We start from the raw sequence: 20,938 nt of genomic DNA, 5'->3' as shown, positions 1-20,938 counted from the left end.
TATGGCCACTCCTTCTTTGATACATTGCAGGAAGCAGTTGCCCTCCTGGACTGCAAGCACACGCTGCTGTTTCATGTTGTGCTTTTTGTCCACCAGAAATCCCAAGTCATTCTTTGCGGGGCTGGTCTCAATGACTATTTCTCCTAGTCTGCAATCATGTCCAGGATTGCCTCAGACCAGGTGCAGCACCCTGCATTTAGATTTGTTGAACGTCATTAGGTTCATCTGTGCCCAATTCTCAAGCTTGCCCAGGTCTCTTTGGATGGCATCCCTTCTTTCAGTTGTAGAGAATATTCCATTCAGTTTGATGTCATCTTCAAACTTGCTCAGGGAGCACTTGATTCCAAAGTCTATGCTGTTAATAAGGATATGAAACAGTACCATTCCGAAGGCAGACATCTGAAGGACACCAGAATTCCCACCAAAGCAACGACTTTCTCCTTTGGCCATCTCTTTGCAGATGGAAAGACCAGACAGGGACAAAATCAGGGTTCCTGCAAATGTTTATTGAGTCTCAGGAGGGAAATGAGGTGACTCCAAGAGGAGGCCCCGACAGGGGAGAGCAGCAGGAGCAGACAAAAATCATTCTAAGGAAGAGTTGACACAGGGCATCCATCTAACTGGACCCACAAGTGGAGAGAGGCTAGAAGATCACTCCAGGCTGGTTTCTGGGGGCCTCACAGAGAGCTTGGAGGGGAGCACAGGGCAACAAAGAAAAGAGAGAAAAACAGTGAGTAAGTGGAAAACAGGAAAGGTAGACATTAGTCATGTTGTCAGAGAAGCCAGGCTGTCCCCTTCCTGTCTGTCATTACAGGACAAGCCAGAGATGGTCAGCTCCTCTTAATACAACAACACAAAGTTTGTTCTTCTGTCCATTTTTGTCCAGCAGCATGTTCTGAGTTCCTAGGGTCCTGGTCTGGGGCACTGTCTGGCATCTTTAGCAGGGGCGGCACCTGCTGCCACAGTAGCGGCTGGCAATACAGGAGAGGTCACAGCATCCAGAGTTGATGGGGACTCCGTCACAGCTGAGGATGCTGCCAACAGCAGCGGAGGTGGAGGATCCCACAGCAGTGTTCTGCGGGAAGGAGCTGAGGATGGGGCCGGGCAGGGTCACCACCACGGGAGAGGGCTGGATGACAATGGTGGAGTTCTGGCACTGCCTGACGCAGGGCTCATTGCAGCTGCTGGCCAGCGGGGTCGGGCCGCAGGGCTGGCATGGCTGGCACGGCTGGCACTGGTCGTAGCAGGACATGTCTGGGGGCAGGAGGTGCACCTGGGAGAGAGGGCAGGGAGGAAGCAGAACATGGACGTGCATGAGGAGCAGCCTGTCACCACACCCTGACGGAACCAAGGCACAGGCTGTGCTGTGAGCTGGAGGGGTGTGTGAAGGCTTCTTGGCCTCATCCTGCCAGGGCCCAAAAAGAGCCACCAGGACCTATCTGGGTACAACCTAGACCACAGCCCAGAAGCCACCTCAGTACAGATGGCCCAGTCTTCCTCCATGGCAAACCTTCTCCCCACTTCCCTCTCCCACAACCAGCAGCTCCAGTCCTTTTGGAGAATGACCACGACAAGAAGGGGCTTCACACTCACCTCTTGAGTCTTCACGAGAAGAAGGCCAGAGAAGTGGATGAGAGAGCACGGAGATGGGCTGGCTTTTATAGTGGACCTTAGCTGCCACATGTCCAGAGGCATCCCTTGAAGCAGGGACTATTTTCTGACAAGCCCCTCTTGAATGCAAAACATCCCACCTAATGATACGGGATGTGTGTTTCCTTCCTGTGATGCTGTTTTTCATTTCCTGGTTTACGCTGTGTTTTTGCCCCAGAGAAGGCAACTTTTGAGTGGCAGGTAGGGAGGCCCAAGTATTTCCAGGCAACACATGTCAGTGTGGGCAGAAGACTGCTCACGTGCTGGAAGAGTCCAGTAAAGACAAATGATGTTAGCCTGGGTGACTCTTTTTTGGGTATTTTGGGGCCCTTTTGGCCAGAGGTGTCCCAGCTCCTGCCTGTGACCCTACCCCAGTCTGGATACCACATGAAACCATGTACTTCACCCAAATGCTGCCCAGAAACTCTGCTGGGGTTGCTCCCAGGTGGGCCTCAGTGAGCGCATACTCTGTCATGTTCATGCACATGTTCCTCTCTTGTGTCACTTCCCTGTACTGGGGCTGCCTGGGGCAGACTTAATGTTCCCCACAGCAGCCCCTAGAGTGCTGTGCTCTGCACTTGGAGCTAGAACAGCATTGCCATCACACCCATGTTGGGTCTATTGTGGAGCAGTGCTGGCACAGCATCAAGACTCTCTCCAAGCCCCCCAAAGCCAGGAGGTAGGGGTGGGCAAGAGGTGGGGAGGGGACATCACCAGGGCAGCTGACCTAAACTGACCAAAGGGATATTACATACTGGATGATGTCACACTCAGCAGTAAAGTTGTGAAAGAGGAAGGAAAAGGGGGAGCTCTTATGTTCCACTCAAAAAACAGCTAGGCTTATTGAGGCCCTGCTTACAAAGACATGGATGATCATTACTTGCTTATGGGAAGTAGAGACTAATTGTTTTCTCTAAATTTGCTTTCAAATGGCCTTTGCTCATTGGTTCTCCTTTTTTTTTTTCTCTCTTTCTTTTCTTTTCCTTTAATTAAACTACCCTATCTCAACTCATAAGCCCTGTAGTATAAATATTTTCTCCTCACATCTTCCTTTGAAGTGGGGGAATGAGAGAGCCACGTGGTGCAGTTTAGTTGGCCATCCGTTTGAAAACACCACAGCCTGTGTACTGCATTTGTGCACATGTCTGTGGGCGGTGATTTTTGCATGATTCCACACAAGTGTGCATGAGCAGGTGCATGTTTGTGTGATCTATATGTCCCTTCTCACAAGGGAATGTGCTGGTCACCTCAGGGCATTCTCCACTGCTCAGTCTGTGAGCTCCAGAGAGCAGCCAGGGCAAAAGGAATCTGAGAACAGCTCAACAACCACAGAACAAACCCAGCCCAGAAGTGCCCACAGCACATGTGCTGAAATGCAACCTTCTGTGACTGTTTCTACAGACTTCCTTCTCCTGACCATGGGAAGTTCACCCTCTACTACTTCCGATTTCAGTCCCCAACAAGGACAGCTCCACAGCAGTTTGGATCCATAATTTAATTCCATAGTGCAAGGTTCAGAGTGTAAAAGCATGGTGGCAGTCATCCCTCCCTGCCTCTCCAGGCCAGGACACAGCTGCACTCCCCATGGCTGGAGAGTTCAAAAGGATGGTGTTAGCTTTATGTACAGGGAGAAAGGCTGAGAAATCCTGCCCTCTTCGAGAAGGCCCAGCCCTACATGGATCTGCTGCCGGTGCGGTGTCAGTGGTGTCTGGGGTGGGACAGAGGTCCCCCATGGGGAAACCAATGCCACACATACTTTTAGACTCATGGGCCTGGTGCTGAGTTACGCAGGGGCTGAAACCTTGCACAGAAGTGGCATTGAATCAGAGGAACATGGGTCCTGGTTTTGCTGTGCTTTGGGAGGAAGGACAGACCCTGTGAGCATCACGGGGAAAGCCAAACAGACATTTGTATTGTCTACTTCCACTTCACTGGAAGATGCAAAGGAGATGAAGCTGGACTCCTGAGATGAAGCGTACTTAGACTGGGGCCACTAGGTGCAAGTTCAGAAATGCTTTGTTCTAGTTAGATATATGGAAGAAATATTTACCCTGAAGGTGGTTGAGTCCTGGAGCAGATTGCCAAGGACCTTCATCCTTGGAAGACTTCAGACTTTGCCTGGACTTGATCCTGAGCAACCTGATCTGATGAGATCTGCTCTGAACACAGGGTTGGACTATGTGGGTGCTGGAGGTGCAGCCTGTGATCATCTGGAGGGTTTTTCAGACAGCCTCTAGTTGGGACTGCTCAGGAAGCATGGGGCAACATGCACAGTCACCACGTCTCAGCCTTGGTGGGATGCTGTTCCTAGATCACTATTTCTGTTAAATCCCAGTGTGACCCTTGATCTCATACCGATATCACTCATGACATCAAAAGCGGGTGGAGAGAACAGCACAAACGCACACTGCTGCTCATGTAAAAAAGATGCATGAACTCATGGGTGCACACACAGGCACTCTTAGATGCATCCTGAAGTATACTCAGGCACACACACACGGAGATAGGTGTACACACACAGCGAAGAGACCAAAGGCTGCTCTCCTGAGGTCCAGGGTTGTGATCTTACTTTCTACTGTCTCTGCAAGAACATCCTGGCTTGCTGATGCCCTGCTGTGTTGTTCGTCCAGGAGATATCGAGTGGTGGAAGACAATAAATCCTGAGCAGCAATTCCATCTCCTCCTTCCTCCTGCTGCCGCTGTCATCCCATAGGGGTGGGGGAAGGCCTACAGAGTGCTTTCTTTTGTTGCTGCTGGGTTTGTCTGAGAGCTGAGAGCTGCTGCTCTTCATCCTGGTCTCAGACATCTACCTCTTGATCCAGAGTGGGAATACACCAGTGATGGTGATGGTGGTGCCTAACCAGCACTTGCACCCTCCCATGTAGTTTGTCTTTGGCAACTGCTCCTTTCACTGACATGTGCCATGTCTTGGTCAGGATGCCACTTATGGTTTTAGATGCCTTCTCTGCAGAGAGGGCTATTTACTTCTCTAGCTGTGTGGTCTGGTTCTTCGTCACCCACTAGTGAGCCTAAACTGGGATCTCCTCTTCACACTAATGGCCTACAACTGATCTGTGGCCATCTGCCATCCACTGCAGTACTCCAATGCCATGGAGAGGAAGGTGTGTGCCTGTCTGGTGGGAGGCCTTTGGGCTGAGCTCCTGCTGTCCTCCTTGGCACAAGTGGCACACCCTTTTGTTTGCCCTGCGCTGGCCCTACACAGTCACTGGCAGCTTCTTCTAGGACATGCTACCTGTCATGTAGCTGTCCTCATCTGAGAGCTTCTGGACTGGTGTGCTCCTTGAATACAATAGCACCACTAGTTTTCCTGTCCTTGAGCTCCTGCAGGGTGTTCCAGGTGTCCCTCTGGACATAGATCTATGAGGAGACACAAGACACTGTCCACTCACTCTCACTTGGCTGCAGTTGTGTCATTCCTGGGGTCATATCCTCTCCTCTACACCTACCCCGTTGTCAACATCTCCCTGAACATAACTGGCGCCCAACTTCTCCAGTGTTGTGATGCCCCTGCTCTGTTACAGATGATGAGGGAGGCAATGAAGAGACCAAACCTGGGGGGGGGGGGGGGGGGGGCACCACTTGTGGGGGATACATGGGGCCATGGCCATGTTTATGCCAGCGAGGTTCTAAGATTGGGGACCATATCAATTGGAATGCTAGGAAAAGGGAAGGCAATCAACAAGCATACAGAGACTGAGACCAGAGAAAGCAAATACAGACGTGATAACGAGAAAAACCTTCATACCAGTTGTTGGCCTGCCAAGGAAGCCACAGGTGCCACTGCCAGGAAGATCAGCCTGGGCCTTGCAACTGCTACAGTTGAAAGCCAGGACACAGGCAAGGTGGGTGTGGGACAGACCTATACAAACCCATGACGGGAGGTGCAGGGTAAGGGGAGCCAGGAGGAGCACACAAGGGCAGACAGAGTGGGGTGTAAAAGGGGACACTCTGGGTGTTTGTCCAGTTGGGCCCTGCGCCTGAGCACTGCTGTCTGTCCTGTCCTCTTCTGCAATCTGTCCTTACCTCTGCATAATCTCGCTTTGTCCTGTATGCACATGTGCTGCAAGGAGAAAGTGCCAGCTCCTTGTGGAGCGGCGGGAGTGGATTTGGTGCCAGCTGCTGGAGTCAAACGGAGTTAGGCCACACCTGGCCCGTGCTCTCAGCTGCTGGAGCCAGGAGGTTCCTGGTGCAGCGCCTGGAGCAGGGGAAGGGGGTCTCAGCCTCTGCTTGCCCATCTTGTTGGGCATACTGCAGGTAGGCAGCTGCTTTGCCACTCCCTCTCCTTTTCCCTCACCTCTCCTCTGCTTCCCTCCTCTTCTTCCCCTCTCCTCTCCCGTGCCGAAGGAGCTGCCTCAGCCTTTCCCCGCACTCGCCTCCGCGTCCCGGGCTGGGCTGCAGGACGGGCAGAGCCCCGCTGGCAGCAGCCCAAGCCCTGCCCGCCCCCAGGCGCCCAGCACTCGCAGCCCGGGCCAGCCCCCGAGCGGCCCCGGGGCGGAGCTGGCGGCGCCGGGCGGCGGCGGCGGGGAGGAGGCGCCGCGGGCGGAGCAGAGCCGGGGCTGGCGGGGGCAGCGCGGCGCGGGCGGCGGAGCGGCGGGATGCGGCAGGGCCGGGCCGCAGGGCTGGCGGGGCTGGCCGCGGTGCTCCTGGGTGCGCGGGGCTGCCGGCGGCGGGGACGGGACGGGGGCTGCGGGGGGCCGGGGCTGCCCTCGCTGCTGGCCCGCCGGCTTCTCACGGACCTCGCTCCCCTCTGTCCTCCCTCTGCAGCCGTCCCGTCTGCCTCCAGCGAGCTCAGCCGGCCGTTCCCTCCCACCTTGCCTTGCTCCCTGCCTTCCTCCTCTCCTTTCGGCACACCCCCACTCGTTCCTGCCTGCTTCCCTTCTCCTCCTGGCTCGGCTCGGACCCTCCTTCCAAACAGCCCTGCTCCGACCTGGTCCCCAAATAACCATTCCCGGAGAAATGCCTTTGTGTGCTTTCTTCTGAGAAAATGCCCCCATCAGCTGTCAACCGCTTTCTTCTCTCCTCTCCCCTTGCGTGATACTTTCAGTGCAAAAAAAAACCATTTTCTGAGTTGTCTCCTCCTTTTCTTCTTGGCAGTGGCTGCAGGCAGAGCCCAGGTGCAGCAGGAGCCGTGGGCACAGACCAGGGATGGCACCGGCATCAACATCACCTGCTCACACCCCAACATCCAAACCGGCGACTTCATCCAGTGGTACCGTCATCTCCCGGGCCGAGGCCCCGCATTCCTCGTGAGCAGTCGCAAAGACTCCAGACCAGTGTCAGACCCGGAGGGGTGGCTGTGGGTGGCAGCAGACCGCCGGTCCAGCGCCCTGTGGCTCGCCCAGCCCCGGCTTCGGGACGCGGCGGTGTATTACTGCGCCCTGAGAGCCACGGGGAGAGGAGCCGGGGCTGCGGCCGGGCAGGAACCGTGGCGGGCGGGGCCGGGCGTGTGTGGCGGGGGCGAGGCAGGGGCACAGCCCCCAGGGGGCGCTGCCGCTCCGCCCGCCGGGACCACCTCGCCCCGCAGCCCCGGGGGTTCCCCCGCCAGCCCGGCCCCTCCAAGGCACTCCAGTTCTGCTGAAAGGGTCTGGAGCCTGGGTGTAGCTGAACGGAGATGGCACCAGCCTGGCAGAGATGTGTCCAGGGGAGAGGCACTGAAACACAGTTCCCTTCTCCTGAGCCCTCCTTTTCCTCACGCTGCAACAATCACCCTCTGGTACTGCCAACTTCAGGCCCCAACAAGGACCGTATCAGGACAGTTTGGGTTCCTGGTTTAATTCAGGGTAACAATGTTTGGAGTGCCTCAGCGTGGCTGTCCATCGATGACCTTGGGATGTATAGGAGAAGCAGACTGCTGTGAGGCTCCTGATAGTGCCTGTCAGTGAGGGATTTCCACCCCTGGACACTGCCAGGTCCTCCTGGGAGTCAGTGCCGGAGCCAGGCCCATCTCCTCACACCTGTCTATAAAGGCCTGCCAGTATTGTCTCAGAAATACATCGCAGAGGGGACAGATTCCCACCCAGCCCATGTCAGGCTGGTTCTCCTGAAGGCAAAGGGGCAGCTCCACATGAGGGGTTTGCTCAGCTTAGTGGGTGTCTCATCCAAGCTAAGCTGCCTCATGCAAACACAGAAGCAGATCCCACCCACAGTTTTATCCATTTGCCAATGACACCCACCCAGAACTTCACCCAGGGTTTATATCCTGCTAACAGTCGCCTGGGGCATTGAAGGTAGGCAATAAACAGTAGGGCAATTAAGAAACCAATGTCTCCAGGAACTACCAGTCCTGTATTGAGTTGCAACACAGGCCAAGCCCTTCCAGGGCAATGGGCCATCCCAACAAACCAGAAATGTTTGTCAGAGCTCTGCCTGGGTCTCTTTCCTGTGGTCTACCCCACACCTTAGCCCTGGCAGTGCCATTCCTTCACCTGGGCTAAACTGGTTACGTTCTCTTGCAGCTGTGGCTGATTCCATTCCTCTGACACCAGGAAAGACAAAGGGTCTACCCCAGCACACCTTTGGCTCTTCTCTCTTGCCTGCATGGTTGATTCCTTCTGGACATGACAAGGCTGTACCAAGCAGGGCCATACGTGGATCTCTAAGGAAACAGCTCTGTAATCGAGCAGGGACAGGGTGCCCTGCTGATGGGAGCTGTTACAGAGGTAACCAGGCTCTAATGAGAAACTGCAGACATCAGGGGGCTGCAAAGCACTGACAGGAAAAATGTCTGCCAGCAGTCGAACTGGGCCTGGAAACAACGGGCATCCTTGAAGTGCAGCTGGGCACCAGAGCGCTGCAAACATCCTGAAGATAGCCTCTACATAACGGAAAGAAGAAAGAGAGAAACAACCTTCTGCCTGAGTGGGAGCAAACCAAACGGTCAGGAAAAGTGGAAACGAGCGTGAGGAAGTCCCTGTGAGTGCAGGTCCTGGGCCTGAGGAAAGCTGCTGCATGCCTGGGGGCAAGTGGGCACCACAGAGCAGCGTGGGGGTATGCAGACTGCTTGTTGTCTTTGCACTGACCCAGCCCATGGGGGTGCAGGGTCCTCAGGGACTGGAGATTGCCGTGTATGGTCCATTACGGCTAACACCAATGCTGACTTGTGAAGTGTGTCAGCCCTGCATGTGTGCCACCACCTGGGCCCTGCCAAGTGCTGTGCTGGGGGCAGTTGGGCCTCATGGGACACATGTTCCTGCCACACATGCCCATGTGTGCTGGCCATAGCCCTGAGGTGGGGCAAAAGAGGGGAGATGAAGGTGGAGTAGAAGCGGTGGGGCATCCCTGCACTTATTCCACCCATTCCCCACATCTGCCATCCATCTTCTGTCCCCACCTGCTTACCCAGCACAGCACTATCCTGAGCAAGAGGAAGCCCGTTCCTAAGAGCCTGCAGGGTGCCCAGCCTCCACAGCCTCCCACAGACTCGTAGCTTTTCCCGTGAGGACAGCAGAGGTTGTGCTCTCTGTTTGCAGGACAGGGGGAGCTGTGGGCAGAGACGCTGCAAGGCAAGGGTAGATTGCCCCTTGCTCTGTGAAAGGCAGGGATGTCTTCTTCAGCTGCAAGGGGCAGTGCCCAAGAGAGGACCCTCTGCAGCGTGTCGCAACCTCCCATTCTTCTGGGGGTGGGGAAGAGGCTCCTTAAACACCCATCTTGTACCCAGCAAGGGCAAAACCATTCTCCCTGGGCAGCTCAGGAGGGCATACACGGAGGAAAAATACCATCTACAGCCAAGGCTGGGATGCAGAAATCTTTAATGAGTGTACAGAGGAAAAGCAGGTCACTCTGAGCAGAGGCCCCTCAGTGCAGGGATCACCAGGACCAACTGAGAGGCAGCGTCCCTTGCCCATGGCGCAGATCGTGCCGGTCGTGTGTCTGCTGTTACTGCAGTGGGAGGGCTGGATCTGAGGAGCCTCACAACCCAAGGGAGAAGAAGAACACAAAGAAAAGGGAGAGAGAGGTAGGTGGAGGGATGGAAGGAGAGACATGGGCCATGTTTTCAGAAATCTCGGGGTAGCCTCTGGTCTGGCTCCTGCCAATGTTACCTCCTCTGGTGAGGAAGGTCAGTCATTCTGCAAGCAATGGCCTGAAGATTCCTCCTTCTATTGTCCAGCACCATGGTCGTGCTGAAACCCCAGGGCCATGGCCAGTGGCTTTAGCAGGGCAGGCACCTTCTGCCACCGTAGCGGCTGGAAATGCCCGAGAGGTCACAGCAGCCAGAGGTGATGGGGACTCCGTCACAGCTGAGGATGCTGCCAACGGCAGCGGAGGTGGAGGATCCCACAACGGTGTTCTGCGGGAAGGAGCTGAGGATGGGTCCGGGCAGGGTCACCACCACAGGAGAGGGCTCAATGACGACGGTGGAGTTCTGGCACTGCCTGACGCAGGGCTCGTTGCAGCTGCTGGCCAGTGGGGTCGGGCCACAGGGCCGGCATGGCAGGCACTGGTTGTAGCAGGACATGTCTTGGGGCTGGAGATGCACCTGGGAGAGAGGGCAGAGAGGAAGCAGAGCGCGTGGGTAGGTGAGGAGCAGCCCTGTTACCCAAAACAAAGGAGCCAAGACAACTGCTGAGGGTGGATGTGGAGGCTGTGCCAGGAGGCTCATGGTCTTCATCGCTTTGTCCTGACAGGGCCCTTCAAAGAGCAGCCTGAACCAATGAGACAATCCCATAGCGCGTAATCCAAAAAGCTGCCTCAGCACCATGTCCCAGCCTCTCTCTACACAGAATGTCTCTCTCCACCCCTCTCCCATGGCAAGGAACTCCAAGACCCAGCATAGCACTGAACCACCATCAGATGTGATGTGTATTGATGCAAGATCCCTTCTAGTTCAGAAGAGGAGGAGAGAGGGCTTCAGACTCACCTGGTTCTCAAGGAGGATGAGGCGAGAGAATTGGATGAGAGAGCAGGGAGCTGGGCTGCCTTTTATACTGGTACTTCATTGCCGCAGGCCCAGGGGCACCCTTGGCAGAGGTAACAATTTTCTGACAAGCTCATCTTGAATGCAAACCATTCCAACAAGTGTTATGGTCTGTGTGTTGGTTTCCTGCACTGCTGCCTTTTCATTTCCAGATCTAGGCCATGGCCATTCCACAGCAATGGTTTCTTTAGAGTGCTGGGATGAAATGTCCAAGGATTTCTAGGGCAGGAATGCATCAGTGAGGGCAGAAGACTCACCGGAAGTGCTGGACGGGTCCCCTCTGATCATCTTCATGGCTCTCCTCTGGACCCACTCTAACGGGTCTATATCTTTCTCATGCTGGGGGCCCCAAAGCTGAACACAGCACTCCAGGTGGGGTCTCAGTGAAGCAGAGCAGAGATAAGCTCTCTAATCTAATTAGAGCAGATTGAGCTCTCCTAACTTACTCATCAGACAATGTCTCTGTATTCTTTCCAGGTTACCTGTCCTTGCTCCCACCCTCTATGGCCTTCTCTGTCATGTTTGAGTTTAGCCAGTTGCTCCATGTTCATCCACGCAGGTCTCCTGGCATTTTGCCTGACTCTGTCTTTGTTGGGATGCATCGCTCCTGAGCTTGGAGGAGGTGATCCTTGAATATTAACCAGCCTTCTTGGGCCAATCTGCCCTACAGTGCTTTGTATCATGGTATACTGCCAAGCAGATGCCTGAGCAGGCCAAAGTCTGCTCTCCAGAAGTCCAGGGCATGAAGTCTGTTGTGCTTCCTCCTCGCTGTGCTCAGGATCCTCAGTTCCACCTTTCCACCATAGCAGCTGGCAATGCCAGAGGCATCCAGTCCTGCTGACTTCTCTCATTAAGGCCACGAGCAGTCGGAAGGAGGGCACCCTTGGCCAGTTTGTGCATGGTCCCCAACCGGGGCACACAGGTGGTGACAGCGTAGGTCACAAGGGGGCTTCGGAGAATGCAGGAAGGCTGGAGAAGGGGGCTGACCAGAGCCTCAGGATGGTGCAAAGGAGCAAAGAAAAGGATTTTCCTCTTGGGCAGGAAGCACCCCCAGAGTAATGCGGGGTGGGGGCTGGCTGCCGAGGAAGCAGAGCCTCAGGAAAGGGTTTTGGGTGCAGGAGGCACCCAGCCACACACGAGCCAGCAGCGCGCCCTTGCAGCAAAGGCAGCCAACGGCCTGCGGAGCTGGGGGGGTCAGGGGGTGCCCCGCAGTGCGTGGGGCCGGGCAGGTGGGGCGGGGGCGAGGCGGGGGCACAGCCACAGCCGGAGCCACGTGGGGGCGCTGCCGGTGCTTGGAAGTCCCCTTGCAGGGCCCGGAGTTAAACAGCACGGGCCCGAGGGAGCATCGGAACAGCCACGTTGGGTTTCCTCCGTTTTCTGCAGAGGTCTTGTTTCAGGAGCTTGTTGTACAGGCTTTGTCCCAAGCCCAAATCCAGCACCTCTGGCGCTGAGATGACGTCCTGGCAATGCCACAAATGTCTGTGCTGGACACTGCCTCTAGTGACACCTTTTGGAACCTTGGATCTTGCCAAAGGACTGAGGCGTTGAGGAGTTTGCTGCACTAGTCATCGCCGTTGAAGGTGTGCCCTTGGAGCAGGATTCACTCCTGTCTGTGTGTGCAGAGGTGCTGACTGCTGAGCAGAGGGCTGTGGTGGGGCGTCCTTCCCTGCCAGAGGGAGAATGAGGCTCTGCCTAGGGGGGGCTTTCTGAGCTGGCTCTGTCAATGGAGATATTTCCTTGCAGAGCCTTCCCCCTTGCCCAGGGAAGAGGTGAAGTATAACCAGACTGGCAGAGAAAGTTGGGTACCTGGGTCTGTGCCTGGTCCTACCTCCATCCACGCAGCCCCTAGGGAAGAAGAGGACAGGGACAGGGAAGAAGGGCAGCAAAAGGCATCCCTTCTCCATTGACAGTAGAGCTGGGTGCAGGCCTCTGTGTCTGGCTGGGTTCTGGATGGCAGTGGGAGGCCACTGGGGACACTTGCCCCTTGCTGGGGCTGCCCACCTGCCAGAAGGGGCAAAAAGAGGGAAGCACACAGTGGCCATGTTGGTGTCCTTTTGCCTTACCGCTGACCAAGTGAAATGTCCTGGCCTTCACAGGCCTGCAGCTGTGAGCCAATGGCACAAGTGTGAAGCTCGCGGTGCTGGAGAACCTGTGACTGGCAATGGGGAACCTGGGTCACAGCAAAGATTGGCTGGATTCCTTTCTGACTGCTTTAACCACTGGCCCATCCCTCTCTTGAGAGCCTTGCTGTGGCAGAGGTGTGCCCCAAGGAGCAGCAGGGGGAGAGCTTTGCTCCGCCCTCTGTGCTGAGGTTCAGAGGCTGCTTTGAGCTGGCAGAGGGGGAAGTGAACTCGCAAGCTTGAGCTCCCTCTTTCCGGGCACTCCGTGGGCACCCTGTGAAGGCGAGCGCGTGACATGGTCCTGCTTTTTCTGGCAGCCTTGATGGCACTGTCAGACTTTGGTGAGATGTGACATTCAGGAGGGCAAGCTAGGGGCAAGATGGCATCCCATCATTTCTGGAGGGGGGAAATTGGAGTCCTGCCTCCCTGGAAGAACTGCAGGTGTTTTCTGTAGGGAGAGCAGGGGCTGCAGACAGGTACAGGAATCAGTCTGGGAGATGTCAGGGGCAACGAGTGTACAGGGATGAATGAGCATCTGCACGTTTCCTTTGCAGATGCCTAGCATTCTTACATGCATTGTTGATAGGTATGTATGGACTCAAAGCCTGGCGAGGTACTGCTAAAAAGTCGGTAAGCTGACAGACTTGGGTATGGGAATTAAACAGCATCTGAAGAAAGAAGAGTGCATGTGTACTTAGCTCAGCATTTTACAGCCCGTGAAAAAGGAGATGGAGAGAGGAGACAGTGAGCAAGTTGGTGAAATGAGAGACACAGGAGAGAGAGAGGGAGAACAGACACACCTTCAAGCAGTGCTGAAATGCTGTTCTGGTTTTGCAGGTCATGCACAGGACTCTGTGCTGCAGTTTGCACAAGAAACCACCATCCAGGTGGGACACAACGCAACTCTGCACTGCAATTTCTCCACCAGCAGCTCTGCTTTCTACATCTTTTGGTATCAGCAGCGCCCGACCCAGTCCCCTCAGTTCTTGCTGCAGGTGAGCAAGTTCAAGCCTCATGTGCATTCCGGGAGGATCTCCTCTGTTCTCTCCATGGAGAACTCCCAGGTGCTTCTCCACGTGCAAGATGCCAAGCTCCAGGACAGCGCTGTCTACCTGTGTGCACTGAGCCCACACTGGTGCCTGCAGCATGCAGCTTTATACAGGAAGGTGCGGGTGCTGTGAGGAGCAGCTCCCTCTCGTCACAGTTTGCATGGAGCTCTGAGCTGAGCCTGCCCAGCAAGGACACGTGGGGCTTGTGGTGAGCCAGGTGTGAGTGGCAGCCCCTGCTCCTGATGCCTGGCAGTGTGGTTAGCATAACCAACAGTAAGGCAAATATCCATAATGTGGAAGGGGGCTGTTAAGGTGCACCCCTGCCCCCTTGTCTCTCCTGTTCACTGGCCCCAGCATGTGGAGACACCCACCATTGTGGTGAGAAAGGGCATTAGTGTTATCACTCTAGTAATTCAACTAGTAATTTATTTGTAGTAATCTTTAGGATTTTGTAGTAATTTTTAGTATTTCTAGTAATTTCTTATGTAATAATAAATCTCTAGTTATAACCACAACCTGTGGCCAGTCCTCCTTCTGCCAAGGATCCCTAAAGAACCTGCCAGTGCTCTGTAGTGTTGGGAGACAGACCTGGGTGTAGTCAGCAGGATCCTTGTGTTAGAATAAGGAATGGTTCCCTTGATAAATGGGCCACACTGTGGAAGGGTTTTCTTGGAAATGGATGGCAAGATGCAAAGCAGGAGTGGCTAAGGTCAGTACACCACAATCCAAATGCCTCAGGGAATGAATTTAATAAATGGAAGGATGCGTGTATGATAAGGAAAGACAAAAGGAAGGAAGGAGTGTGCTGGTTGTTAGCTGCAACGTGGAAAATTGAGAAGGAATGGGCTGGAAGTTTAGAGGAAGAAAACAGAAGGTTGGAAAGGGGAATTATCAGCCAAAGATACAGATGTTTTGGCTGTTGCAGAACAGTGCTTAGACGAAGTCGAGGACTTTTCAGATTCTCACGCTACCTTCCACCAAGGAGGCTGGAGGTGCAGGTGAAGGTGGGAGGAGACACAACAACACAGTTAAGTGGATTTACTGCTTCCTGCGGTAAATTTTTTTGGAGAGAGGGAGAAAAGTTCACACTGCCTGGGGGGTATAAAAGGAACAGTTGGGGTCTGCAGGGCTTGGAGTGTCATTCTTTTCGGTGTCTGAGAGCTCCACATTTGAGGTGGGCTGAGGGAGGTATGGGGGAAGACAACACAACTAGCCAGGTGCTGCCAAGCCAGACAAGGTGTTAGGGGTGGTGATAGAGGCGGCCCAAGCATCAGGGAAGCAGAGAGTGCCAGCGATGTGGCCGTGGGTGGGTGCCCTCTGTGGCCCATCAGTGTGAGTGCACGTGACCCACTGAACCCACATGCTTTTCCCTGATGACTCCCCACCCTTTAGCCTATGGAACAGGTTGTACTTGTCCCCTCTGGGCTTTTCGCATCCCATACCGCACTGGGGCCCCGTTCCTCTTGCAAATGCTACGTTATCCCACCAGAACAGGACACAGCCAGAAACCCTGGGCTGCTGCGTAGCATGGTTCCTCCCTTCTTTCTGGGGATGTGGGAAAGAAATCGAGGTGTCTTCTCCTCACACAGGAAATAGGAACATCCTCATGGAGCAGAGGACCCCAGGGTAAAAAGAACAAGCTCAGTGGGCAAGACTGCCCTGACATCAGCCATGGCCAAGCAGTGCGTGTGCAGAAGAGAAGGCAGTTGTAGCTGAGGAGGTGAGGACCCCTCTGGGAGAGGAGATGAGAGCAGCCCCTTCCCCTGATGTGGCCCCCAGAGTTCCCAGGACCCCTGACTGTGACAATCCTCAATGGTTGCTCCTGCTGGAGGAGGGAGAAACCCCAGGGAGCATTTTGGGCACAGTCAGACCAGAACATTTCTCGTCACTGAATCTCCCCTTGTTCCCCCAGCAGAGTCATTTCCGGCAGCTCTGTTCTCTCGGGGCTGGGAGGTGCTTTTCTGACTCTCTCTCCCTCAGCAAACAGGAGGGTCGGTCTCAGCATGCACCGCGGGTATCTCGTCCTCACTGCCTTCCTGGGGCAACTGCTGGGTAAGTGCTGGCTTTTAATCAAGACATAAATCTTCTTTCCCCAGGAAGCCCTCATAGCCTTACCATGTTTATGTGGGGACCAACTCTTGAATCACAGGGAAAGTGTTGGTAAATGTTGGCTCCCGTTTCTGCTTCTTGGACCGGTTCCTTCAAGATGCTGTTATTCTTTGAAATGAGAAGAAAATACAGAGAGGAGAGACCTGAGGTGCGTCTCCTGTGTTTCGTGTACTTTCTGTCTATTTCCTTCTGCCTCTCTCTTCTGGTCCACCTACTGTCACCAGAGAAGATTTCATCAGTCTCTGCAGTCCCTCTTTTCTCCCTTTCCTACAGAAACAGCCGGATTGTGTCCAAGTGGATACAGGGACATGAAAGCTCTCCTCCCATGGACATTACCAGGGTGTCCAGTCTGTCTTCTGCCTGATGTGTTCTGCCTGATGTGTTCCTGCCATGGCCTCCAATGTCCTCCTGCTTGTCAGCACAGCCAGGGCTCCCTCTTGCCACCACTCACCTCAGCTTTGTTTATATTGGTGGGACTTGGAGGCCACTGAGATGACAGGGATGAGGAAGCAGGTTGAACCTTTTCCCAGTAGCTGCACGGGTGCCTCAACCTGCTGGAGGATGCTGGACCCAGCACACAAAGCCAGGCATGACAGGCTGTGCCCTGGTCCTCCGGGCAGAAGGAGAGCAGGCAGGAGGAGCAGGCACACAGCACAGCTCTCACAGGGTCCGCTCTGGCCAGGGAGCTCTGAGCTGACCCCAAAACACCCTGCTGTGCCCCGGCCTCAGGACCCTTCAGCCCAGTAAAGGACAGGGAGACCTATCTCCCACAGGTCTGAATTCACTCCTGTTTGGCTGCCTGGAGATTTCCTCACAGAGCTGCTGACCTTCTCTTTCTTCCAGAAACCATGGGGCAGGTGTCCGTCACCCAGGAAGAAAGACAAGTCACCGTGGAACAGGGAAACACCTTCCAGACCAATTGCACATACCAGAGCTCCACATTTGATGCATTGCTCTGGTACCAGCAGAAGAAGGGACAAAGCCCTCAGCTGATTTCTTATCAAGCAGGAAAGGGCACCAAGCAGAAGGACCGTTTCACCACGGAGCTGAACACTGATGGGAAATACAGTGTTCTGCGGCTGAAGGAAGTTAAGCTCTCTGACAGCGCCTTGTACCTCTGTGCTGTGAGTGACACCCTGGTGCAGGGAGCTGCCCTGGCTGAGCAACAACCCCGGATGGGGAGGGGATGTGTGTGTGCAAGGCAGAGCTCTGGGATGGGGCCCTCAGCTCTCCCCTGGCTGCGCTGCTTCCCCTGTTCACTCCAAGAGCTGACAGCCATATTCTCTTTCTCAAACGGGCTGGTGTCTGTGGCTGAGCAGAGAGGGCTGACCCCGACTGGCTGACCTGGACCGCAGGGCTCTACTTTCTCCTCTTCCCGGTCTGACAGAATAGGGCAGAGTCTGCTGGGAGATAAGACTCCCCTAGGGGCTGGCTCTCAGCCCCTCAGCCCCAAGGTGAGTAAATTCCTGCCAGCCCATGTTAAAGCAGCTTGCTTGGAGCCCTGGCCAGCCCAGCCCAGAGACCCCTAGAAGTAGTTCTGACAGAGATTTGCAGGGTTCTTCTCTCTCTTCAATGAGTCAGTCAATAAACTGGATTTGCATCCCAGCCACCAGGTTACCTCCAGACCTTCAGCCAGTTCCTGTCCAAAGCCTGTGCCTAAGGGACAGAACAAATAGAGCAGCCCTTAGTGCCAAAGGCCCAAGAGCTCTCCATGTTCATCACAGTAAGCAATCAGAGCAAGAGATAAATGAAGACCTACAGCCCACTGAGTTCGTTTATGTCTCCTCAGGGGAGCTGGAGGCATTTGTGATCATCCTCAGCCCCTGCACAGGGAGCAGTGTCATAATGACCAGCTCCTGCGGCAGTGGGGGATTGCATGTCTGGGACAAGCTGGGTGTCCTGTAGGCTGAAAATGCCGAGACCAGGCAAGCTGATGAAGCTTCTTCTGTCTCACAAAGCATGTTGAATGTGGTGTTTTGATGTCCTCAGACTTGAAGAAACTCTTTTGTCTGCTTGCAAGAGCAAGAATTGAAGCAACCTGGAGAAAGAAAAGCTCGGCCGAGGCAGCTCCCAGCAGGGGGCAGCCATGGGCCCTCTTTCCTCTGTGCCCTCGGGGAAGGCAGCACGAGACTCAGCCTTGTCTCAAATTACTACTGCTGAAATTACAACATGAAACCTCAGTCTGACATCATCCCCTTCTGAAACCTTAGAGCCATGGCAAAGGAGAACAGGACCTTTGGGGCTGAATTCATTCTTCTGAGCTTAACAGACCATCCCGGCTGGCACATCATCCTCTCTGTCATTACCTTCTCCTCATCTCTCTGAAGGCTATGGGGAATGGCCCCCCTTTGTCACTGTGGGGAGTGACCAGCCCCCGAAAGAAACTCTGCTTCCTGCTCTCCTTAGGAGCATGGGTGCAGAGGGGGTACCAGGAACACCATTGTCCGTTTCTGCTCTGGTGCTGGGCCCCTTCTGAGCCTGGCCTGTGGGGCTATAATGCTGAGCAAGATCCTTGACTGTATACAAACACGTTCCCTTTTCCCTTGTCTTTCACTCACCACAAGACATTTCCTGCTTGTGCCTCCCACCCCATCACAGTTCCCATTCTCTGAGGACGTTTCTGTCAATATATATATTCTTTACCAAGCAGTGAATGGCAAGTGAGTTAAGGCACTCAAAAAGGCTCCCCATGGAAGTGGTCACAGCAACAAGCCTGCCTGGAGTCAAGAAGAATTCAGACAACACTCTCAGACCTGTGGTATCATTTGCAGGTAATCCTGCGTGAAGCTAGAGGAGATGGACTTGATGATCCTTGTTTGTCTGTTCTAACTTAGGATATCCTAGAGTTCTGTTATTCTATGGTTTTCAGAGACAACGAGAAGCTATGTGGACAATGTCTTTTTAAAATGTTGTTCTTGTTCTCCTCAGGTAACTTATGCTGCAGGCTGGGAATAGGAAAGATGGAATCAACAAGTTGACCTGTTCTCTAGAAGGATTTTGTCATTTCCAAGACAAAAGTGAATCTCCAAATTGTGAGTGTGCTCCTCCGTCTCAGACTTCAGTGTTAGCCAGGAGACAATTCTGGCTCAGGAGCACCTATTGATTATTGCTCTAACCCAGGCAATAGATGTGTTATGTGTAGAAGGTCTCGGTCCCCGGGTGAGAGCTGGGGCTGGGGCGCAGGCTAAGGCCAGACCCCAGAGAGGCCTGGCTAAAGGCTCCATCCAGTGATGGATCCGGCCATCTAGGAGGCTGGCCAGGCCAGGCTGAAAAGATTAGGCGAGGCCAGGCACAGGCACACATGCAGCAGAGCTGGGGCAGGGCTATGCTAGGCCTGAGCTTGTGCAGAGGCCCCGGGTGAGGGGTCAGTACAGAGCTGGGAGCTGTTGTTGTCGTGGGCTTTGGTGGTCTTGGTTCTGATGCTTGTTGCCCTTGTGCTGCCACTTGAGCCAGCACTGCCTCCCAAAGAACCTGGCCTGTGGAGAGGTCCCCCCATCCTCACACCATGGAGCAATAGCCCCATCCTCCATCTTGGTCCCGTGGCACTGGCAGCATGTACAGTCTGTGTGAAAGCAAAGTACCCCCACACCACAGAGCCCTGAGGTGTGTGCAGATGTGGGAAGGCCCTGGCCTGGTTTTGGGGAGCAGCGGTGCTGCCTGGAGCACAAGGGCCACTTCATCCTCACGGCTCTGGGAATGACAGAGGAGCTTGATGCCTGAGACAAGATCCCCCAGTGTATGCCCTGTGGTTGGGCCAGTGCATGCCCTGTGCCATTCAGGGCCCATACACAGATCCTGCTGAGTGCACACTCAGGTCCCATTCTCACTGCTATGTCTCAGCGGACACTGGGATATCTGCACCCACAGAATGTCTTTTCTGGAGCATGGTGGGGTTGTGCCACCTATGGGGCCTCTGAGTTCCAGGGCCTGATGAAAGCTGATCCATGCTTGGGGAAAAGAAAGCAAGACCGAGCAGCCATGAGTTTTTAGGCATCAGTCCCTGTCCTTGCCCTGCCTTCATAAAAAAGGAGCTGGGTTCACAGGGACTGGGGGCTCCAGTGTGTGGCCTGATATGACTGGTAGCAGTACGAACTTGTGGATCCCCACAGCCCTGCACATCTTGGCAACAGCTGGGCCATGCCAGATGCTGTGCTGAAGGGTGACAGGGATGCACAGGGAAGCTCTACCTGCTCTCCATGCCCAGACATGATGCCCATGACCAGGTGGTGGAGGAAAGGTGAAAGTGGAGTAGAGATAGAGGGCCATCCCCAAGACAAATAACCATTCCCAGTTTCTGAAATCCTTTGGGATCATCTTTGTCTGAGCCTCCATCCCCAGCACAGCTCCACCCAAAGCAAGAGGAACACTCTTCCCCAAGAGCTGGGGCCTCCAATGTCAACAGCACTTGTCTAGGTGGAGACGTCACAAGTCAAGGACTGGTGTCCATTGGCTGTGGAAGAACTAGGGATGTCTTCCTCAGCTTCAACAGACAGTGCCTGAAAGATGAATTGCTGCAGTATGTCCTGCATTCCAGTGCCTAGAGGCATGAGGCAGTGCCCCCAGCCTATTCCCACTAAGGAACCGTTTTCTCCCTTGGCCATCTGTATGCAGAGGAAAAGACCACACAGGGACACACTCAGGGTTGCTGCAAATATTTATCAAGTCTCAGGAGGGAAATGAGTTGACTCCAAGAGGAGGCCCCGAGATCGTAGCACAGCAGGAGCAGACAAAAATCTGTTCGGCTTTTCCAATGGCAGACTTGCAACGGAGCATCAATCTACCTGGCCCACAAGGGGAGAGGGTCTAGCAGGTCACTCCAGGCTGGTTTCTGGGGGCCTCACGGAAAGGAGAGGGCAAGAAAGAAAAGAAAGAAAAAGAGTGTGTGGAAAACAGGAAAGGTATAAATAGGCCATGTTGTCATAGAATCCAGGTTGGCCCCTTCCTGTCTGTCTTTACAGGACAAACCACAGATGGTCAGGTCCTCCTAAAACAACGGCACAAAGTCTGTTCTTCCGTCCATTTTTGTCCAGCAGCATGTTCTGAGTTCCTAGGGTCCTGGTCTGGGGCACTGTCTG

General features: G+C 54.5%; 2 protein-coding genes and 1 gene segment (V, D, J or C); 1 reads left to right on the top strand and 2 right to left on the bottom strand.

Annotated features, from left to right (window-relative positions):
- Nucleotides 1–324: 324 nt before the first annotated feature.
- LOC310885847 (feather keratin Cos1-2-like) lies at nt 325–5,236 on the bottom strand. Its single transcript, XM_083809649.1, has 2 exons — nt 1,594–5,236; nt 325–1,273 (listed from the first exon to the last, which is right to left on the bottom strand). The coding sequence occupies exons 1-2, from the start codon at nt 1,693–1,695 to the stop codon at nt 938–940; spliced, it is 438 nt and encodes a 145-aa protein (XP_083665775.1). The 5' UTR covers nt 1,696–5,236; the 3' UTR covers nt 325–937.
- Nucleotides 5,237–5,242: 6 nt separating this feature from the next.
- Nucleotides 5,243–20,934, top strand: LOC310885856. The segment is given in 5 exons: nt 5,243–6,318; nt 6,766–6,917; nt 13,543–13,700; nt 15,851–16,011; nt 16,707–20,934.
- On the bottom strand, nt 8,579–10,417 carry LOC310885826 (feather keratin Cos2-3-like; the record flags this gene model as incomplete). Its single annotated transcript, XM_083809635.1, has 1 exon — nt 8,579–10,417. The coding sequence occupies one exon, from the start codon at nt 10,415–10,417 to the stop codon at nt 9,821–9,823; it is 597 nt and encodes a 198-aa protein (XP_083665761.1). The 3' UTR covers nt 8,579–9,820.
- Nucleotides 20,935–20,938: the final 4 nt, after the last annotated feature.

This window comes from Anser anser, assembly GCF_964211835.1.
Source record: "Anser anser genome assembly, chromosome: 23".
NCBI lineage: Eukaryota > Metazoa > Chordata > Aves > Anseriformes > Anatidae > Anser > Anser anser.
The sequence above is the reverse complement of the archived record's forward strand: the minus strand, read 5'-3'. Positions and strand labels throughout refer to the sequence as shown.